The following is a 17,893-nucleotide window of genomic DNA, read 5'->3' as shown; positions in this document are numbered from 1 at the left end:
TTTGCATAGCTGTTGTAGAACTGACAGCTGGGATTTTGCAGCCACCCTCTCGGTCTGAGGGTAGTGAACTTCCATGAGACAAAAAGTCAATGAGTTTACAGTAGCTTGCGTACAATATGTTAAGCCACTAACAACACGGCAAAATGGCCAAGTGATGTGATGGGCTCAGCCCATGTTGCAGGAGTATCTGATGCTAGTGAAGAGTTTAAGAGACAAAGAGCTGGTATCTGGGAGTTCAAATCACACTGTGCTGTTCCTGTGGATTACAACAGCTCCTTCTAGCAGCTTTTTGGCATTTCTTGATGAGAACCAGTCTGCCTTTCCGGAAGGGCAGCCTCTCTTTCTCAGTTTGGGCCTCTAAATTGCCCGTAATTTTCTGCTTTGATTTGATTTGCATGGTGGGAATCCAGTTTTTGCAGACTTAGGGGTCAGATTTACATCTTTTCAGCAGTTTTGCCTGTGCTGGGGAAAGTTGTGCAAGGCAATGTATACATACAAGCCCTAATGGGATGAATGCTCTTTAGCAGGGGTATCCGGGAAGCTCTGTTGTTAGTCCTGGAGATTGATACATCGTCTTCTTTTTCTTCTCTGAAACATATTTCCATCTTATTGTTACAGCTGAGCGAGTCCTTTTCAGAGACTCCTATTGAGTTCAGTGGGCTTTGAACAGGGGTCACAGTGAGTTAGCAGCTCCTGTGGTCTGAAGAGGACGGAGCATTTACTCGCTGTTACTTTGCAAGTTGCTCTGTTTCGCTGCCGTGCAGCCCATGAACTTTCTGAGCAGGCCGGGCATGGCAGCGTGAGCATCCTTGTTCCAGCCCCCAGCTAGCTTCATCCTTGGAGCTCTTCCATGGGGATCCTGTTTATTCCCTTGCATCCGTTTCTAGTTCTGGATCAAGTCTGCTGAGCTAACAAGTGGAATATGTGTTTGCCCCCGGCGCCGCAGACAGGTAAGATCTAAAATCCCAGCTGGGCTCCTGCTGCTGGCGCTTGGATCCTCCGTGGGATGAAAGGCTCTGGGGGACTCCAGCTGCCTGTCCCTTGGCAGCCCTGTCTAGGCTCTGCTAACAGCTAAATCCCAACACACACACACGAGGCTCTGCTGAAGCAGAAAGTAGCGCTTTCTCAGGCACCTACAGACTCAACTTCTGACTTAAGGGTGACCAGTGGTTCTGTATATATGGTTTTTCTCATTCCCAATCAGCAGTTGCAAAGTGCTGTACAAAGCAGGCGTTTGCAAAGCTCCTGAGTGGCAGAAGATTAATTATTCTCTACTTTTCAGGCGCTCTCCTTCCCACTCCTGTCTCCCCATCCTTGCTCCTAGCTCCAAAAAGCTGTGAAAAGTCAGTGTTGTGAGTCCAAGCGGCTCTGCATCATCTTGCATCTTGCTGGCAGTGACACCGAGAAATGTCATAAAAATGCTAATACTGAATGAGGCTGGCGGGTACAGCCCTATTGCAAAGGACTCTGCTAACCTGCGGCTGCTCTTTACTTCCATGGTAACCACAAAGCTTAAACCCATAAATACCCTACAACTAGATCATAATCACAGGGTCTTGCAGATTAGTGGCTAATTGTGTTTAGTTTGTCCAAAGAGAAATTACCGTGCAACTAGCACTCACTCTGCCGTAATGGACAGAAATCACCATATATGATTTACTCCGCAATTATATGGCAATTAAGGATACAGAAAAACCTACCTTTAAAGGCTCAGAGCTTTGGCATGTTTGTGGAAAACCACGCTGAGACTTTAAGTGATGGGGAACTCTCTAGTGGTCTCCAAGACATACCCAACCAAACCAGACAGCTTATTGTATTGTATTTAATCTTTAGTGGGGAAAACACCTTTTTCTTTAAAAGTGGGAGTTTGTCCCGCTATAGATCCCAGTGCAGTGGGAGATTCCTGATCTCAGGAGGGTAAATCTTGCCTTGTTCCCATTCTGTCCCTTAAGCAACCATCTCATCTCCCATTACGAGGCTTTTTGCCTTTTGGTGAAGTGTTGGATGGAAGCTGTTGATGGAGGTGGGTGGTGGGATCTGATGGGCAACTGGGTGAACCCTGTGTGAACTGGCTTATGATAAACCAAAATCTAGCTGAAATAATACACTGAGCACCATGTGTCAGAGAGCTCCGAGTGGAGAGGGCCTCCAGAGATCAGCTTCCATTTCCTTTGTTAAGGCCAGATCTGTGTACCTTGACTGTGCCTGACAAGTGTTTGTTTAATTCTGTCCAACTCTCTCAGAAGATTTCTATGGCTTTCTTAACATATATTTGCTGGAAACTGGATACCTCCTACTCCAGCTGAAGCCTTTCTGGTTCTGAGTAGGGAAAAATAACTGCCTCCTGGGGCTTACAGATGTAACAAACTCTTATCAAGTACATGCCAAATGAGATACGCTTGGTTTTTTGGCAGCAATATGGCATTGTTGATTCACAATCTGTTTGTGATCTTTAGTAGTCCCCAGACCCTTTCCTGCAGCACTGGCCAGTCACTCCAATTTCATATTTGTTTACATTGATTTCTCCTACTGAAGAATACTCGGTACTTGCCTGTATTGAATTTCACTTTGTTGATTTTGGCCCGGTTCTACAATTTGTCAAGTTTGTTTTGAATTCTTAACCCTACTTTTGGATGTTCTTGCACCCTCTCCCAGAGCAGTGTCATTCACGAAACCTGTAGTCTATCATCCAAGTTAGTAGTGACAATACTGAATAATGCCAGACCCAGAACAATACTCCATTTGAAACACCCTCCCAGCCTGACATTGAGTTATTTGACTTCTTTTTTTTTTACTTTTGGTAGCTTTTGCATATACCTTACGGTGGCTTCTTTTAGATCATATTTCCTTAGTTTGTTTATGGGAATCTCCTGTAGGACAGTAGCAAATACTCTACTGAAATCAAGATAAATCACATCTGCTGCCTCCCCTTTATGCACAAAGCCATTAAGCCTGTCAAAAAAGGAAATTAGATTGGGTTGACACAATTTGTTCTTGACAAATCTATGCTGGCTGATTTTTATCACCTTATCGTCTTGCAGGTGCTTATAAATTGATTGTTTAATAATTTGATGTACATTCTTTCTGGGAAGTCAAGTTAGGCTGACAGGTCTATAATTACACAGAACCTCCATTTTTCCCCTTTTTTAAGGTATTTCCATGATATGCCTGTTCCCTGCTTTCTGACACCTCACTCAGCTTCCAGGAGTTAGTGTAGATAACCTTACATATACGCTCAGCATCTGTGGAGTACACAGCAGAGGTGTATTTGGATGGTAGACCCACAATGCATCATGTACAACTTAAAGGTGCGCCCAAGAGTTGGCAAAATACTCTTCAGAGCTGTGTTCAACACCTAGAAGGTAAATTTCCAAGATAAGCCCCATCACGTGCAAATACCCTTAAATCACGGAATATTCACCTAACAGCTAAGTAGGCCACTGAGAGGGGCACGGCTTGCTCTGTTAAGAACCACGACTTTGAGAGCATCCTGTGGCTTTCTGGCAGGTAATGGTGATTAGGGAGGTAGCTAACAGCTCCATTTCTCTTGTTCACAACTTGCGGCGCCACCTCTTGCCTCGTCCCATCCCCTCCCCACCTCTGGGCACCGTGTAAGTCTGGGTTTGGGGTTTTTTTTGCTTTTCCTCTCCCACTTCTAGTATTCGTACGAAGGGATGGAGATTAACAGCCTGCCGGTGGAGCTGACGGTCGTGTGGAACGGGAATTTCAACATTGACAACCCGGCACAGAACAAAGGTAAAGAGTTATTTCAACTTGTCCTTGGAAGCGGTAACCTTAGCAACGGGCCACATCGCTCCCTACACTTAACAAAGCCGCCATCATCTCCGTGCTGTCTGGTGCATACTTGTTCTCTGCACTCTGCAAATTACCAATTTTTTTTGTGTGCTTTGTGTTTCCCCCCGCACTTCTCTCTTTGCACCTGAGAAATACGAATCTCCCTCCCACTTGTGTTGCTTTCCCTCTTCCTTCATCATCTTTGCCTCCCGCTTCTCCCCAAATTTTTGTGTCTTGTTTTTATGCCCCTTCTTCTCCAGCTTTCTCCCCCTCTATTTCTCCTGCAGTGATGCTCTTCAAGTTAACATGCCAGGAGATCGGGCGCTCTCTGCTCAGAGGCAATGTAGTAATGAACAGGGGAAGGGAGAGGGGGAGGAAAAAGGCTGCAGCTTGTCAGTGGGAAAAGGTTGAACAAAATAAAATGATAATGACAAAAGACCAAAAACCACCTCCTGCCCAGAGCCTGGCTCTGTTTAATTACCACCGATGGCACAGGATTGATGTGCCCCCCACAGTGGGATATTGCACGTCCAGCCATGACCCTGAGGCAGGCATTTTTGCTGGAGATGGATGGTCCATTCACATCTTCTTCCCTCTTGTCCATTACCCTCAGCCACCCTGAGGTCTTTTCCCCAGGCAACCTCTCCTCTCGGCTGCTCTGCATTTACAGCTCAAACCTGCGGACTCTCTCCTTCTCACATCACCACCTCTCAGAAGTTTCTCCCTCCCTTGCTTTACCTTCTCTTTTCTTGGGCACTTTCCACAACTTCTCCCACTCCATCGTCCCACTGCCCATCAGGTACTCCCATGCTCCTCTCACACCATTTCACACGCACCCTCATGCTGAGGGGTGGTGGGTGAGGTTTCCACCAACACCATATTGAAGCTGGAGAGCAATACAGAGGGCAACTCTCCTCCCCATGGCATGACCCCTTCCTGTCCTTCTCCCCGTGCACCCACCTCTGTGATCCTTCTCTGCTGGCTCAAATAGCCGGTGGGTTTGAATAGCCAGTTTGAATGCAAAAGCTCCTGCACTGTCCTCCTCAAAACCGTGGCTCTTGAAGGTTAAATCCACTCACTAAACACAACAGGCTGGAGACCCTTGTCTAGCCCTGGCATCCAGCAGCGTGGCACAGCCCATGTTCACGCTGCCAACCTCTCTTCACACTGAAGTTGTCTGCCTTCTCTCCTGCTCTCCAAGCTGTGCCAAGGCATTACCAGGACAGTGCGAATTTTCACAGGCTCAAACAGAGCCATGGACTGTGCTAGCCTTTAACAGTGTGGGTTGGAGGTCAGGTTTTGGGCGTTTGCCCCAGTCCTGCTTAGTTTTCTGATACCATTATAGGCTGAGCGTTCTGATGCAACACGGTCCACACGAAGAGTGTGAACCTTTTTTGGGGCAGTACTGAGCTGTGCTAGGTGATGTAGGAGTAAAATCAATCTCATAATCATGATGATTGTGTCTTTAGGCATGTCTGTGCTGGTCATGTAAACCAGACCAGGGGATGAACTCAAGAAACTTCTGTGGTGCTTAGTCTTTAGCACAGTCCCTTACAAGTTCTTGGGTTACTCAAACCCAAAAGGTTATGACTAATGACTAGGAAAAATTTGGGAAGTGGGACTGGCTGGTGGCTATCCCAAATGTGTAACTTGGATGATACCATCATGTTTTGAGTCAGGAGGAGAGCTTAGGCATGTGCACATGGATATACCACATGGAGGCATACTACATGCTCTCGGGGACACAGAGAGCTTTATTTACTGGCATAAATGTAGTGGCTACAAGCAAACACAAAACCCTGGCAGGGCTTCGCACAGTGCTGCAAACAAGCAGACCTTCTTCTCCGGAAAACTGAGAGGGAGAGGCAGGATTAGACCCAGTGCCTTTCTAAGTGCAGTTGCACTGGGGTACACTGCCTTCAAGCAACCAAGATGCCACTACTTTCATAGCCAGCATCGCAGGGGCTGGGCTGGTAGGCTGAAAGGCTAAACTAAACCAAGCCTACTGAAGTGCCTGCAGAGATACTCACTGATAGCACTCAGACAGAGCAACTCAGCAAATTTGAGGAAATCCAACAAAAAATTAAGGAAAGGTCTGTATCCCAGGAGGCCTGTAGCACACTGTGGTTGACAGCTGTTTTGTAAACTTTTCTTGCACCCAACCTGGAGAAATAAAAAGTTTCTGAGCTTTCCCTTGCATTGGTCAATACTTGCTGACTTCTGAGGCGCAGGTGTGGAGAGACAGCCAGAGCTTTTCAGCACACGTATCCAAAGCCTTTGAGCTTTGGGATTGTGTATGGTAATAACCATAGACAAGACTTTAGTCTCCTACTGACACAGCAAAACAGAAGCACAAAGGGAAAATCCCCCATCTTATAAAGCAATCCACCAACATGTCCACAAATACAGAAAAAAAGCAAGTCTGAAAGCCTCGATTCTGCTGTCTTCATCTTCAGGGAGGAGACTTTTGCTATCAGCCCCCTGTGCAACCCAGGCCTCAGTTTACACATCTGTAAAATAAGGATAAATAACATGATCTTATTTTGTAGGAGGACTGCAACATTTTTAGGCTTTATTTGGAAAAAGCTTTGACTGCTTCTAACCACTTAGCAGCCCAAGATGGAGCTAAGCATTAATCGTTGCTGTCTGTATTAGAGGAGGATCAACTTAGTACTCCACAGTGTAAAGCAGACTGAATTTCTGGAGCAGAAGAAGGGGGAAAGGCTGATTGTGAATCCCTGGATTCAGCCTCATAGTGAACCATTGTGAATTTACTATTATCTCTTAGGAGATAATAGTAAACAGAAGGTTCCCCCCTTCTGTTAAGGGGGAAACCTGAGTGACATTACCTTAGCACTCAGTTCTGGGTAGTTTCACACCAGGCAAATCCCCAAGTTGAAGTAAGTTGTGGGTAGGCCAAGTCTAGAAAATCATTTTAGGGTGAAGAGCTGAGGCTGAGACTGGTTATAGGTGGCACTGTATGTCATTCAGACAGTCTCTGAAAAAGGAAGGGACTGAGGCCAAGTCACTGCCTAAGAACCTTTCCCTCCCGATGTCCTGCTTGCAGTCCATCACTCTACTGAGGACAGCATCCTTCCTTCTGCTCTCAACTTCCAAAAATATCTTTCATGGGGGATGAACTCTGACAAGGGCAGTTTTTTTCAAGAAGGATATAAACATTTTTTCCCCCATTATTTACCCCCCCTGGAGAGGTCCCATCCTGCCTCTGGGAAGAGCAGCCTAGAACACCTTCCCCTCTCTTGCTCCTCATTCTGCCCTCTGACATCCCACCACTCTCCCATGCTGTCTGCATCTCTCAGGTCCTCTCTTTTTTCCTGTCCCTCCAGTTCACCTGTACAAGTGCGGGGCCATGCGGGACAGCTGCGGACTGTGCCTGAAAGCCGACCCGGACTTCGAATGCGGCTGGTGCGAGGGGCAGAACCAGTGCACACTGAAGCAGCACTGCCCAGCTCAGGACAGCCAGTGGCTGGAGTTGTCCAGCACCAAGGGCAAATGCACAAACCCCAAGATCACAGATGTAAGTCATGGATCTGCAAGAAGCTGGGGTATTCCCTCTCGTACCCTTTCCTTGGTTTATTTTCCTGATTTGTCTTTGGGTTGGTGAGGGGAAGGTCAGGGCTGAGCTCTGCTGGGTCAGGCAAAGCCCCGGGCAACCTTGGGGATAGGAGGCCATGGTAGCCTTCAAAGGTAGGCACACATCTTCAGGTGCCTACAACATAGGGGTGAGCACGGTGTCAGAGTTCCCACCATAGTCAATGTGGACATGAATCAGTTGCACAAACACAGTCTGCTAGTGCAATCTGAGGAACACCAGAGCAACTAACCTGCCCACACAGAGTTGGCAGATGTGACATGAAGCCTTTCAGGAGCAGCTGAAGGTGAGAGAAGATGCTCTGGGGCATCTCAAATAGACAGTGTGAGGGTAATCAAATGCGCCCAACTGTCTCTTGAAATAGCCTCTCTGGCCAGCCTGGTTGAGAAGGAGATGTTGAGAGATCCCAGAGTGTTTTGAGCTTTGCTGACAGAAGGTCAAGGAAGAGGGGAGGTTGTACTTCACGCTTCCCGGCAGCATGACATGGACAAAGTCAATGTCCAGAAAAAAACAAGACTCCACTGACTCCAGCAGAGTAACGCTCTTCTGTTTGCCTGGCTGACTTTTCATGGTGAAAGAAGTCCCCACAGAGCAAACAAAGCCCTGTACAGTTGTCAGCTTTCCCCCTTTGAAGGCTCAAGGAGGAGGCAGGATCAAGCCTGGACTAAACAAAGCTTGGAACTGTCTTATTAAGTGATAAAGAGAGAATGAGGGCCAGGCTGGGGGGGAAGGATCTGCAGCATAACAGTGTTCTTTAGAAGGTTTCCTATTGAATGTGTTGACTGGGCCAAAGGAAGAGCTGGGGCAAAGGTACAAAGGGGAGATAAGAAAATAGGAAAACCATAGAGAGAGGGAGCAGAGAAAGGGAAAGAAGGCAAGGGAGGGAAATCAGGCTTCCAGTCTAAAGTGATTTTTGTCTGCTGTCTTAGGACGCCTTTGCCATAATGTTGGGCACCATATTCAGGGTCACAGGGCAGGCAGCAGGACAGATCTGAGCCTTGACGATGAGGGCTACATCCTTACCAACTGCCTCCGGCCTTAAATACTTCTCAGTCACTGTGCCTTTGTTAACAGGAGTACCCTTTTCAGGGTGGCTAGGGCCTTATTCTGCAAATGAGAAAAGTAAGGAGGAAAGTGAGACAGGGAAGAGAAGGGAAATGCAAAGGAGGAAAACCCAGCTTCCACGGTTGCGGTTTAATATGAAACGTTAGGTGGATTATTTTACTATAAAGCAAGAAAGGCTTTTTCAATTGTATTCAGTTAAGAATCAAAAAATGTGTGTGCTATGGACGAGCCCTAAACCAATGTCCATGTGTGAAAGTTCTGTGAAAGCAAAGGCTGGATAGAATCTGGTTTTCCCAGATGCCACTGAAAAGAGCCCCTCTTACTGTGTTTCAATCCATCTTCCTGCCATCCATCAGTCCCCAAAGTACTGACTCAGTCGGACTGCTTTGAACATGTTTCCAAGGTGGAGGCCTCCACCGCACTCGGATTTATCTGGGGCTGGTAATTTTGAGCCCACCGTAACCACCTGAAGCTGTGAAACCAAACCCAGAGATAGCCAGAATGAGCAGCTACTTCTGAAAGTTCAGCTTTAAGGCCTTGAAAATTATAGGGGGATAGATGAAACCTTTTTTGAATCTTTTCAGATTCTCAAACCTTGGGAAAGATTCAGAAACTTTGCACAGATTCGTAGAACTTGGTATTGGGAAAGTGATGGATCACCAACTAAAGCAGAAGTCCAAAACCCAAGGACCTGACCATGTGGTAGTATGACGTTCTGAAGGTCCATCCGCATTTCTCTGCCATGCTTTAACCCCAACCCTGCATTTACAGTCTCTTTATGAAGTGCAAAGCACTCACTTTCCACCCTACAGCTCCAGAAGGGACGTACTTCTAATTCTGCTGGCATTTCCTCCAACTTCTCCCACAGCTCGAACAGATCATTGCAATATTTGCTCATGAAATATTCCAACTGTCTGGTGCAATCATAAGTAGCTCTTGGAAAGTCTTTTTCTGAGCCATTAGCATGGAAGTAATCTCAAGTGACTGGATATATATTGCAGCTAATGGTAGGTCTGGAGCGGTTGGTAAGAGCGTGCGTATTCTGGTGAGGAGCCAGGGCAGTATCTGTGCAGGCAAAGGAAGAGAAACAACACGTGTACTCACACTTGCACAAGCACACGCATGCACCCAGCACAGAGCTTCCCATAACCTGTATTTATTTACTAGCTCTTGTATTTATATTGCCACTCAGTGAAATTAAAGGACTTACAGTCTCGCTGAGCCACAAAACCTCCTTTAAGAGTGACAAGCTGCAGCATTAGGCTGATATGAGCGGAGGGCGTAAATTGCGATGCGGTGTCGCAGCTCTGGGTCTTCAAGAAAAAGCTGAGGCTTCCTGGCAGCTTTTGTTTCCCTGCCTGCATTTTCCTCCCCAAAACTGACAGGTCTCGTTCCACATTTTTGCACCTGTGATAGAAACAGGCTCCTTCTCTCTCGCTGTGAAAACAGCGCAGTAACGCCTTCTTCTTGTACGTATCTGTGGGAGTGTGATGAGTTGGGGTTAAAAAATCTCCCACGTGCTGCTGGGAGAATCCCAGGCCCTCCTGTTTTAAGGAAATAAGTGGGTTCTGAAGCTGGCCTTTACAAATTAAAAATCACACAGGGAGGGGCTCAGAGGTGCTGTGCTGGCTCCACTCCGCGAAGTTCCCTGTTGATGCTTTTTGAGTCATAGCAAGAATTTTTAAAAATCTCGTGCTTCAGACAGAGACGGAAGGAGGATGATAATGTTTCCACTGAGTTTTGTGTGGCTCCTGCAGTGAAACTTTTGCCTCAAACTCACCCCTAGTCCTAAAGAAAAGGACTTTTCTAGCAAGATGTTCCTTTTCACCACTACACCTTTTTTTATTGAGGGTAATGACATTAGTCATACGAGAAAAAAAATCCTCTTTTGACCTGCTGTGAGAAGTACTGCCCATGCTAGCAAGCTCTTTCAAGCATAGATGAGCCCTAACTAACCACAGAACTAGCTTACTAGACACCTACCTTACTAGAACAAGTAAAAAACATTTGATGGCAAGTTTAATACCACAAAACAGAACCAAAATATCCCACGGGGAACTCAGTTCTCTTACAAAGTGTGTCTAATACATAAGGAAATAAAATAAAATATGGAAATCTTAGTTTGTTTTTCTTTTTTCATACTAGATTGCATTTGGTACGGTGATATATTCTAGCCTTCCAGCATCATTCATATAGTGTTTTATCAGGAGAGGGTTAGCTGACGTCAGCAAAATAAGTATTTCAAAAAGAAAACTTTGCTTGAATAGATATTTATTAATGATTCAGCATAAAAATAGTTTGAAACTGATATTTTTGGAAAATAGTTCAAGTTTTCAATGTTGAGTCCCCAGCTGAGACAATCAGTATTAGTTTCTCCTGGAATAAAAATTTCATTTTCATTCTCATTTTTTTAAGATACTTTCCTAATTTCCTGGAAAATAACCACAAATGCCTCTCTCTCTCTTTTTTTATCCATTTTCTACTTGTCTATCAATCTCATCACCACAGACCGTCCAAAGGTCAAATCTCCAGCCAACCCAAATAATAATTTCACCTGTCAGAACCTGCCATGGTTCTGATTTTGTTGGCTCAAGTGGTATTTGTCTGTTTTTTGGACCTGAGACCCGGCCGCTGCAGGGATCTTGTGCTGCAGAGGTTGTGTCTATGCTGCACAACCCTACAGGTCCAAGCACTTGTCTGTGCTCATCTGTGCTATTAAATTGTTAATCTCCATTGGTTCCCGGTATGGTCAGAGCAAAGACACACTCATTCAGGAGGTGGTTCACGGCACCTCAAATTAAATATCCTAAAATAAAATATCCCCTAAAGGTGCCAGGGTCTCTTTCCTTTTATTAAAGACGGACCTTCTAAAAATTGGCCTCTGGGTGGAAATTAGGCTAACCCTGGTGCCAGACTCAGCACTGGGAAGCAGTCCCGCTCGTGCCAGTGCCTTGACTTTCCCTGCCAGTCCGACTGCTACGCAAGGGTCTAGCTGCCAGCCCTAGATTCCCAGTTGGCAGAGCCATCAGCCGGTGGGTACGGACCTCAGACAGGGAATTCCCCCTTCGTCACTGCAGAGAGAGCCTTGCCAACGCTGGCAGATGGCAGCCGTGGCATCCTGAATGGGCAGCAGGGAATACCCTTTTAAAGCAACATTTGAAGCCCCTTTCAACTAGCCAGTTGTATGGCAAAGCATTTGGGCACGGTGAATAATTGGAAGGGCAGAACTGAGATAATTAAGGGCCAGCCCCATGATTTCGGTGGTGTTTCAATGTTGAGGAGACAACTCCAATGCTGATTTCCACCTGGCTCTGAACAAGGGTGATGGATGTGATGCAGAATGCTTTCCCACGTACACACCCCCTTCGCATGGGCCAGAAATGTTGCACAGAGATAGACAGCTCTGGCTGTAGGGTGAGGCTCTGCAATGGGAGGGAGAGGTGAGCTTTGGAGTTTGGGTGGTGCTTTGGCTCTGCTGCCCAACGCAGCCACTGCTGAGCAAGACACAGTGATCCTACCCCTGCTAGGGTCTGGTGAAACTTCAGACTGGGACACAAACATCATGCCACCAGCCACCAGGATGGTTGGGATAGCCACTCATCTCACGCTGGGGCTCAGGGGCCTCCCACACCACAAATAAGCTGTCCATGCTCCCGTGCTTGCCCTTCCCTTGGCCCCAGCTCTACCTTGAGGGCAGCTGGAGCTCTTTCAGAAATACGTGTTGGCACACAGCAACTGCTGCTGCTGTCTCAGTCACCGTCCACCTACTCCGTACATAATCTGACACGCTGTTTCTGTTGTGTCTCAGCTGTTTCTTTTCAGGTGGACATTTTCAGCTGAGTTTGTGATGCATGACCAATACCTACCTCCAGAACAGATCAGAAACTCCATGTGCTTTGGGCTGGGAATTTAGGATTTAAATTGGCTGAAGCCGTTTTTGTCCTCTTCTTGTTCTTTCTCCCATTTCTTTCGACTGTGCCCCTCTCCTGCCTTTCCATGGCTCATGTCTATAAAGTGCAGAGCTCAGCTGCACAACCAGAAACCCCTGCTCCTACCTAGAAAACATCTCCTACCCGTCTCTGGATGTTTTGCAAGTAGTTAAAAGAGAGTAAATGAGATCTGGGGCAAAATTTTGTATACTCTGAGGTTGGGGCATGTGTGATCTATATTTGCATGGGAGCTGGGCCTAGTGATGTATCTGGAGTAGGCTTGTTCCCTCAGTTGTTCAGCATTCATAATTAGGAGTGTCTGCAGTGGTCACAAAGAGACCTGATATTATTTCTTCTTTCACCTGAGAGGATGCTGATGTCTTTACATAGGTGGTTTGATTATTCTCCTTTTTCTTGGCTTGTTTCTCCAGATCAATCCAGTGACGGGCCCTCGCGAAGGAGGGACCAAAGTGACCATCCGTGGGGAGAATCTGGGGCTGGAGTTCAGAGATATTGTGTCTCACGTCAAAGTGGCCGGAGTGGAGTGCAAACCGCTGGTGGAAGGGTACATCCCAGCAGAGCAGTAAGTTGGGTGTGTGGCAGACAGTGGGCCACAGCACACCTAATAACAGTCATTGCTACCTGTAGGATCTTCTAAGTGGTCCATTCCACTCAACCTTCCATCTTCCATTCCTCGCTTCCAGGTCAGGAGCTAATAATCCGTTTATTACTGTATTTGGATTGCATATTTAGATAATCCTCATGGCATATACCCTGAAGTTATCCTCTGTTTTTCACATAACAGCCACCACAAGGGTGTTCAATTCCAGTTTGGGGAGCAGCAGTCCTGAGAAGCAGCTTACCACGTGCAGGAGTGATCATTAAGCCTTGCAGCTGCAAAGCTGTCCACCATGCAAGGCTGGAGGACAGAGGGAGCCCTGGGGTCAGACCTCAGCCCAGCATTTGTCTGTGTATTTAAGTGAAGCTATGCTGATTTACACCAGCTAAACGTTTGTCCCACCAAGTGCCAACAGCCAAAAGCCACCACTCTTTAAAAATAACTTAGTCCGCAGTTTGGATCCTGGATTGTAAAGAAGAGGATGGGTTAAGTCTACAGTCCATTCCCCAGAAGTGTGGGCTGTTTGCTCCAATTCCATCTTACTCAGACCACCAAACCATCCCACAAACCTTGCTTCTGGTTCATATTTTCTCCACAGGATAGTATGTGAGATGGGGGAGGCCAAGCCCAGCCAGCATGCCGGATTCGTGGAAATCTGCGTGGCCGAGTGCAAACCAGAGTTCATGGCCAGGTCTTCACAGCTCTATTACTTTATGGTAAGCTCCTGCGAGAAATTCTCCTTGGCCATGGAGGTCCTCGGGCCCTGGTCCCCTTTGCTGCATCTGTCCATTGTCCTTGACCATATTCAGCCTCTGAGCTCTTCACTGCTGTTCTGAGTGCACCAAGTTGTTCCTTCCATTTCCTTTCAAAATCTTGTTATGAGCAAAAATAGCTTGCCTAATTAATGTTTTAACAATCTAATAATAGTTCAAATTATTAGTCCATTTACAGTTACATACAGCCATGGTTCAAATTAGTACAGAAAATCCTCATTAATAGTTAAAAAAGCTATACAGGAAAGAAAAAAGAAAAAGGAAAAAAAAAAGAAAAGGAAAAAAACTTGCCTAGTATCTTACTTTTCCTGGGGGTGATGCTCACCCTGCCAGCATCCCTCCAGGCCCTACAGTTGTAGGCACCAGGGTTCTCCAGGAGAAACATGGGGGTTGCCACTAGTCATTACCACCCTGAGGTCTTCAGCAGGAAGAGTGGGATGTCCGTGGTGGAGTTTCATCCTCCTCACTCTTGGGTGTTCCCAGGGGCATCTTTATCCCCTCTCTCCCCACCACTTTCTCCCTTCTCCCTGGTCCCCAGCGCCAGTGGCAGGCTGCCCAGTTGCCCAGCCCGGGCACACAAAGGGCTGGTGTTTGCTGGGCAGTGCCTTCCCAGGAAGGCAGCTCTTGGCCATGCGGGGTGTTCCCAGCGCTGAGCTCAGGCAGGTTGGGCATGAGGCTGGGCCATGGGACTCTTGTGATCACAGGGACACCCAGCTGAGGGCACGGCAAGCCCAGAGACGTCCTGAGACTCTGTGGTGTTGTGTCAGTGCAAAGCCCATGGCCTTCTGCTAGCAAGGACAAAAATTCCCATTTACTGGGCCACAGGCATTCACCATAGCAGTGGGAGGTGCTTCTGCAAGATGTAGCATTCAAGGAGTGTTTGCGTTAGGTGGTCTTCTGGGTGTCCCGGAGAAGCAGGACAGAAGCACTAGATCAGGAAGGACCAGTTCACCAGCCAGGCTGCGGGTGAGCTGTAGAGTATGGCGGGCTCAGCGCAAGTGGGCAACTGTTTTGGATGCTCCGTGGTGAAACGATAGACACCATCAAGCTTGAACTTCAGTTAGCTTTTAGGGGTGGGTGGTTTGGAGAGAGGACTTAGCCATGAGGAATTTGGAGATGAAGTCAAAAGTCCCTAGGGATGGTGAGTGGTGGGACCACACGCACAGCTTCCACTCAATGTGTGCCGACGGCACTCAGAGAGCAGCCACGCTCCTCTTTTTAGAGAGACTGCTGGGACCGGCAAATTGGCTTGCTACACCGTCTGTCTGGGACATCAGCTTGCAAAGCAGTCAGAGGGGCTCTGGGCCTGATTCTGCACTACTACTGGTGCAAGTTCAGCCTGAGACTGTGGCTTTGCCATGGTGAAAGCCTCATGGAAGAGAGGAGCAGAGCCAAACACGTTGTACACTTGATTTGGTTTTTTGCTCCTTTCTGGCGATGCTCCTTGTCCAAGAGACCTGCTTATTCCTCTAAGGCCCCTTGCTGGGGACATGCAAGCATTGCCTGGCCTTGATCTCTGCAGATCTGTGCAGGTTTGAGATGAGAGTGTCTCTTTGTTCCCATCAAAAGCTCTCAACTCCTGCAAGGGAATGGGTCTTTTCTGAAATTGTTCGCATGCCCGAGCATTTTTTTATGGTAAAGGGAACTGGTAATGAATGCAAATATCTTAGATTTCCCCCCTGAGCTACAGAAATTTCTCTGTTCTCTGTATTTCCCGATGCTACTCAGGTGCTATGGTGGTGGGGGCAGAGAAACACCTTGAGAGATAGCCCCCACTAGGCAGACAGAAGGGCTCTTTCCAGGACATTACACTTCAGCGTGTCACCTTTGCTACTCTTGGAATTACTGTCTGATTTTGATCATCCGTGTCCGTCTGTGACAGCTTTTCCCTCTGCTTGCTGGCTTTCCGGCTGCCAGCTATCCCAGCCATGCATGAGCATGAAGTCAACAGGGTTTTTCTCTGCCGAATACCTCAATACCTTTGTGCTAGACAGAAAAAAATACAGACGCTCTCCAGCCTGCACATCATATTCCCTCTCCCGTGTCCATTGCTTTCATAGCAGGAGCTGTGTTTGTTGGCGCGGCTTGTCTTCCTCTGATTCTTTTGCCAGGAGGGTAGAGATGTTATTGCAGGCATCACAACATGCCTTGGCATCCTGCAACGGTGGGTGGCAGCTTTAAGGGAAGGAAGATGTTTGAAAACTAAGGAAGGGCATCACATGGGAGATAAATGTCGCTTTCTGATGCATAGTAAATCCTCTGGAAAATTGCTTTTCAGAAGGTTTGAAGCAAAACAGGGTCAAATTTGGCCAATAGGTTCAGCCTTCCCCTCTCCTGCAAGAATTGGAAGAGATGATATTTTGAACTCAACAGAGGATCTAATTTCAGTGTTTTAAAAAAGAGGTAGCTTAGTTTAGAGATGCTAGAACAATTCTTCTCCACATTTCTAACCAGAACTTTTAAATTCAAAAAGCTGTTAGTTTGTTTTAAACTCATCTGTGATCAAAAATGCAAATTGCATTAGAAGGTACAATAAGCCAAAAGGGAAACAAAGCATTTTGTTGCAGGCTGAAATGAAATTTATGATGATCTAAACGAAAATAATTTCTTTTTTTTTTAGTTATTCATTTTGTTGCTATGATTATTGTCATAGTCTTTCAATCAAAAAAAAGTTCCCTTCACTTTTCAATTCGTACGCTGAAGCAAGTTTGCCTTTATTCTGGCTTTGGATGAGTATATTATGGCTCAGTGCAGGTGATGAGGGCTACTCTGATTGTATCTCTTCTGGGCCTGCTCCTAAATTCCTTGTCCCGGGAGAGCATTTGCAACGGGTCCCCCTTCCATCTTTCCCATCCTGCTCCTGCTGTTGAACCTATAGAAAGGAAACCGAGGTGCACAAGCTGTGTGTGAGTCACATCTTGCTCTGCCCTTGTCCCCAGGAGGAATGAAGTGGGAACCAAGGTCTTGACATGCACCATGAGGTCAGTTTAGACACAGCTCTGATGGCAGCTTCTCTGTGGACAGCCTGTGTGGAGGAGGTACTGGAGGAAAGTAAAGGGTTGGGGAGCAGAGGAAAGTAGGCAAGCGCCCAGAAAGGCACGGGTTGGGGAGCAGAGGAAAGTAGGCAAGCACCCAGAAAGGCACAGAAGATTTCCCGTCCTCTTTCCCTCATTGTCACTGTCCACTTCAGCCTATTACAGATCCACCAGACCCCCTTGCATTTTCCATCACCTTTCACCAGCAAGGAAACGGTCAATAGTCTGAAGGCTGAGTTTTACTGCAAACATGCTGTGCAATATTTATGAAGGCCACTGTGAATAATTAATGGTTTATCGCAACTTTGAAAGCTCAGCCACAAACCCTTTTGTAAGATCGGCACGAGACACAGCGAGGCTTTGCCAAGGAGCGCTGCTGATGTAGTTCTGGTCTGCGAGGATCCTCAAAAGGGCACGGCTAGTTTATCGACCTCTGAGGAGAGAGCAGGAAACCCATCGAGGAGCAGGACAAGGGGCTTTGGGGTGTTAACTCAAATGTTCCTCTATGGTTTGTAAAGCAGATGCTGTTGCAGTGCTGTTGTGTAGGCTATGTGCACCAAGCTGGCCATTCTCAACCATTTTCTCCCAGGTGGGAAGTCACCTCCCAGCAGCAGCCATCACAGTCAGCAGCAATTTGCACTAGTGGTGGTGGCCTTCAGTAAGATATTAAAGTGGATAGGGAAGCAGCCCAGGGAAGTGGTGGAGTCCCCATCCCTGGAGGTATTTAAAAGACGAGTAGATGAGGCACTTAGGGCCATGGTTTAGTGGGCATGGTGGTGTTGGGTCGACGGTTGGACTCGATGATCTTAGAGGTCTTTTCCAACCTCAATGATTCTATGATTCTATGACTCTAAAGAGGAGTTGCCATCAGAGCTTGAGGTGGTACCCGAAAAATATAGAGGAGCACTACATACTAAGTGCATCTTTTGCATCTACATACTCTTCCTGCATCTTTTATCCCAATAATAGCTGTTAGAGAGTATTCCCAGAAAAGTATAACAAGTTTCCAAACCATCATGTCAAAAACAGTCAAGTTTAAACACAAGAAGTGTCCAGCTCTGACA

At 46.9% G+C, this 17,893-nt stretch overlaps 1 protein-coding gene across 1 annotated transcript in view; it reads left to right on the top strand.

Annotated features, from left to right (window-relative positions):
- Positions 1-17,893, top strand: part of PLXNA4 (plexin A4) — a 462,713-nt gene that overhangs the window by 360,749 nt on the left and 84,071 nt on the right. The window contains exons 10-13 of the mRNA XM_009290424.2: positions 3,660-3,756; positions 7,143-7,333; positions 12,834-12,985; positions 13,620-13,737. Of these exons, the coding sequence (XP_009288699.2) occupies positions 3,660-3,756; positions 7,143-7,333; positions 12,834-12,985; positions 13,620-13,737 (558 nt within the window). The remainder of the gene's footprint in view (positions 1-3,659; positions 3,757-7,142; positions 7,334-12,833; positions 12,986-13,619; positions 13,738-17,893) is intronic.

The sequence above is a fragment of the Aptenodytes forsteri genome, unplaced genomic scaffold (genome assembly GCF_000699145.1).
Source record: "Aptenodytes forsteri isolate BGI_AS27 unplaced genomic scaffold, ASM69914v1 Scaffold173, whole genome shotgun sequence".
Taxonomy (NCBI): domain Eukaryota; kingdom Metazoa; phylum Chordata; class Aves; order Sphenisciformes; family Spheniscidae; genus Aptenodytes; species Aptenodytes forsteri.
Note: the sequence above shows the minus strand (reverse complement) of the source record. Positions and strands in the feature narration are given on the sequence as shown.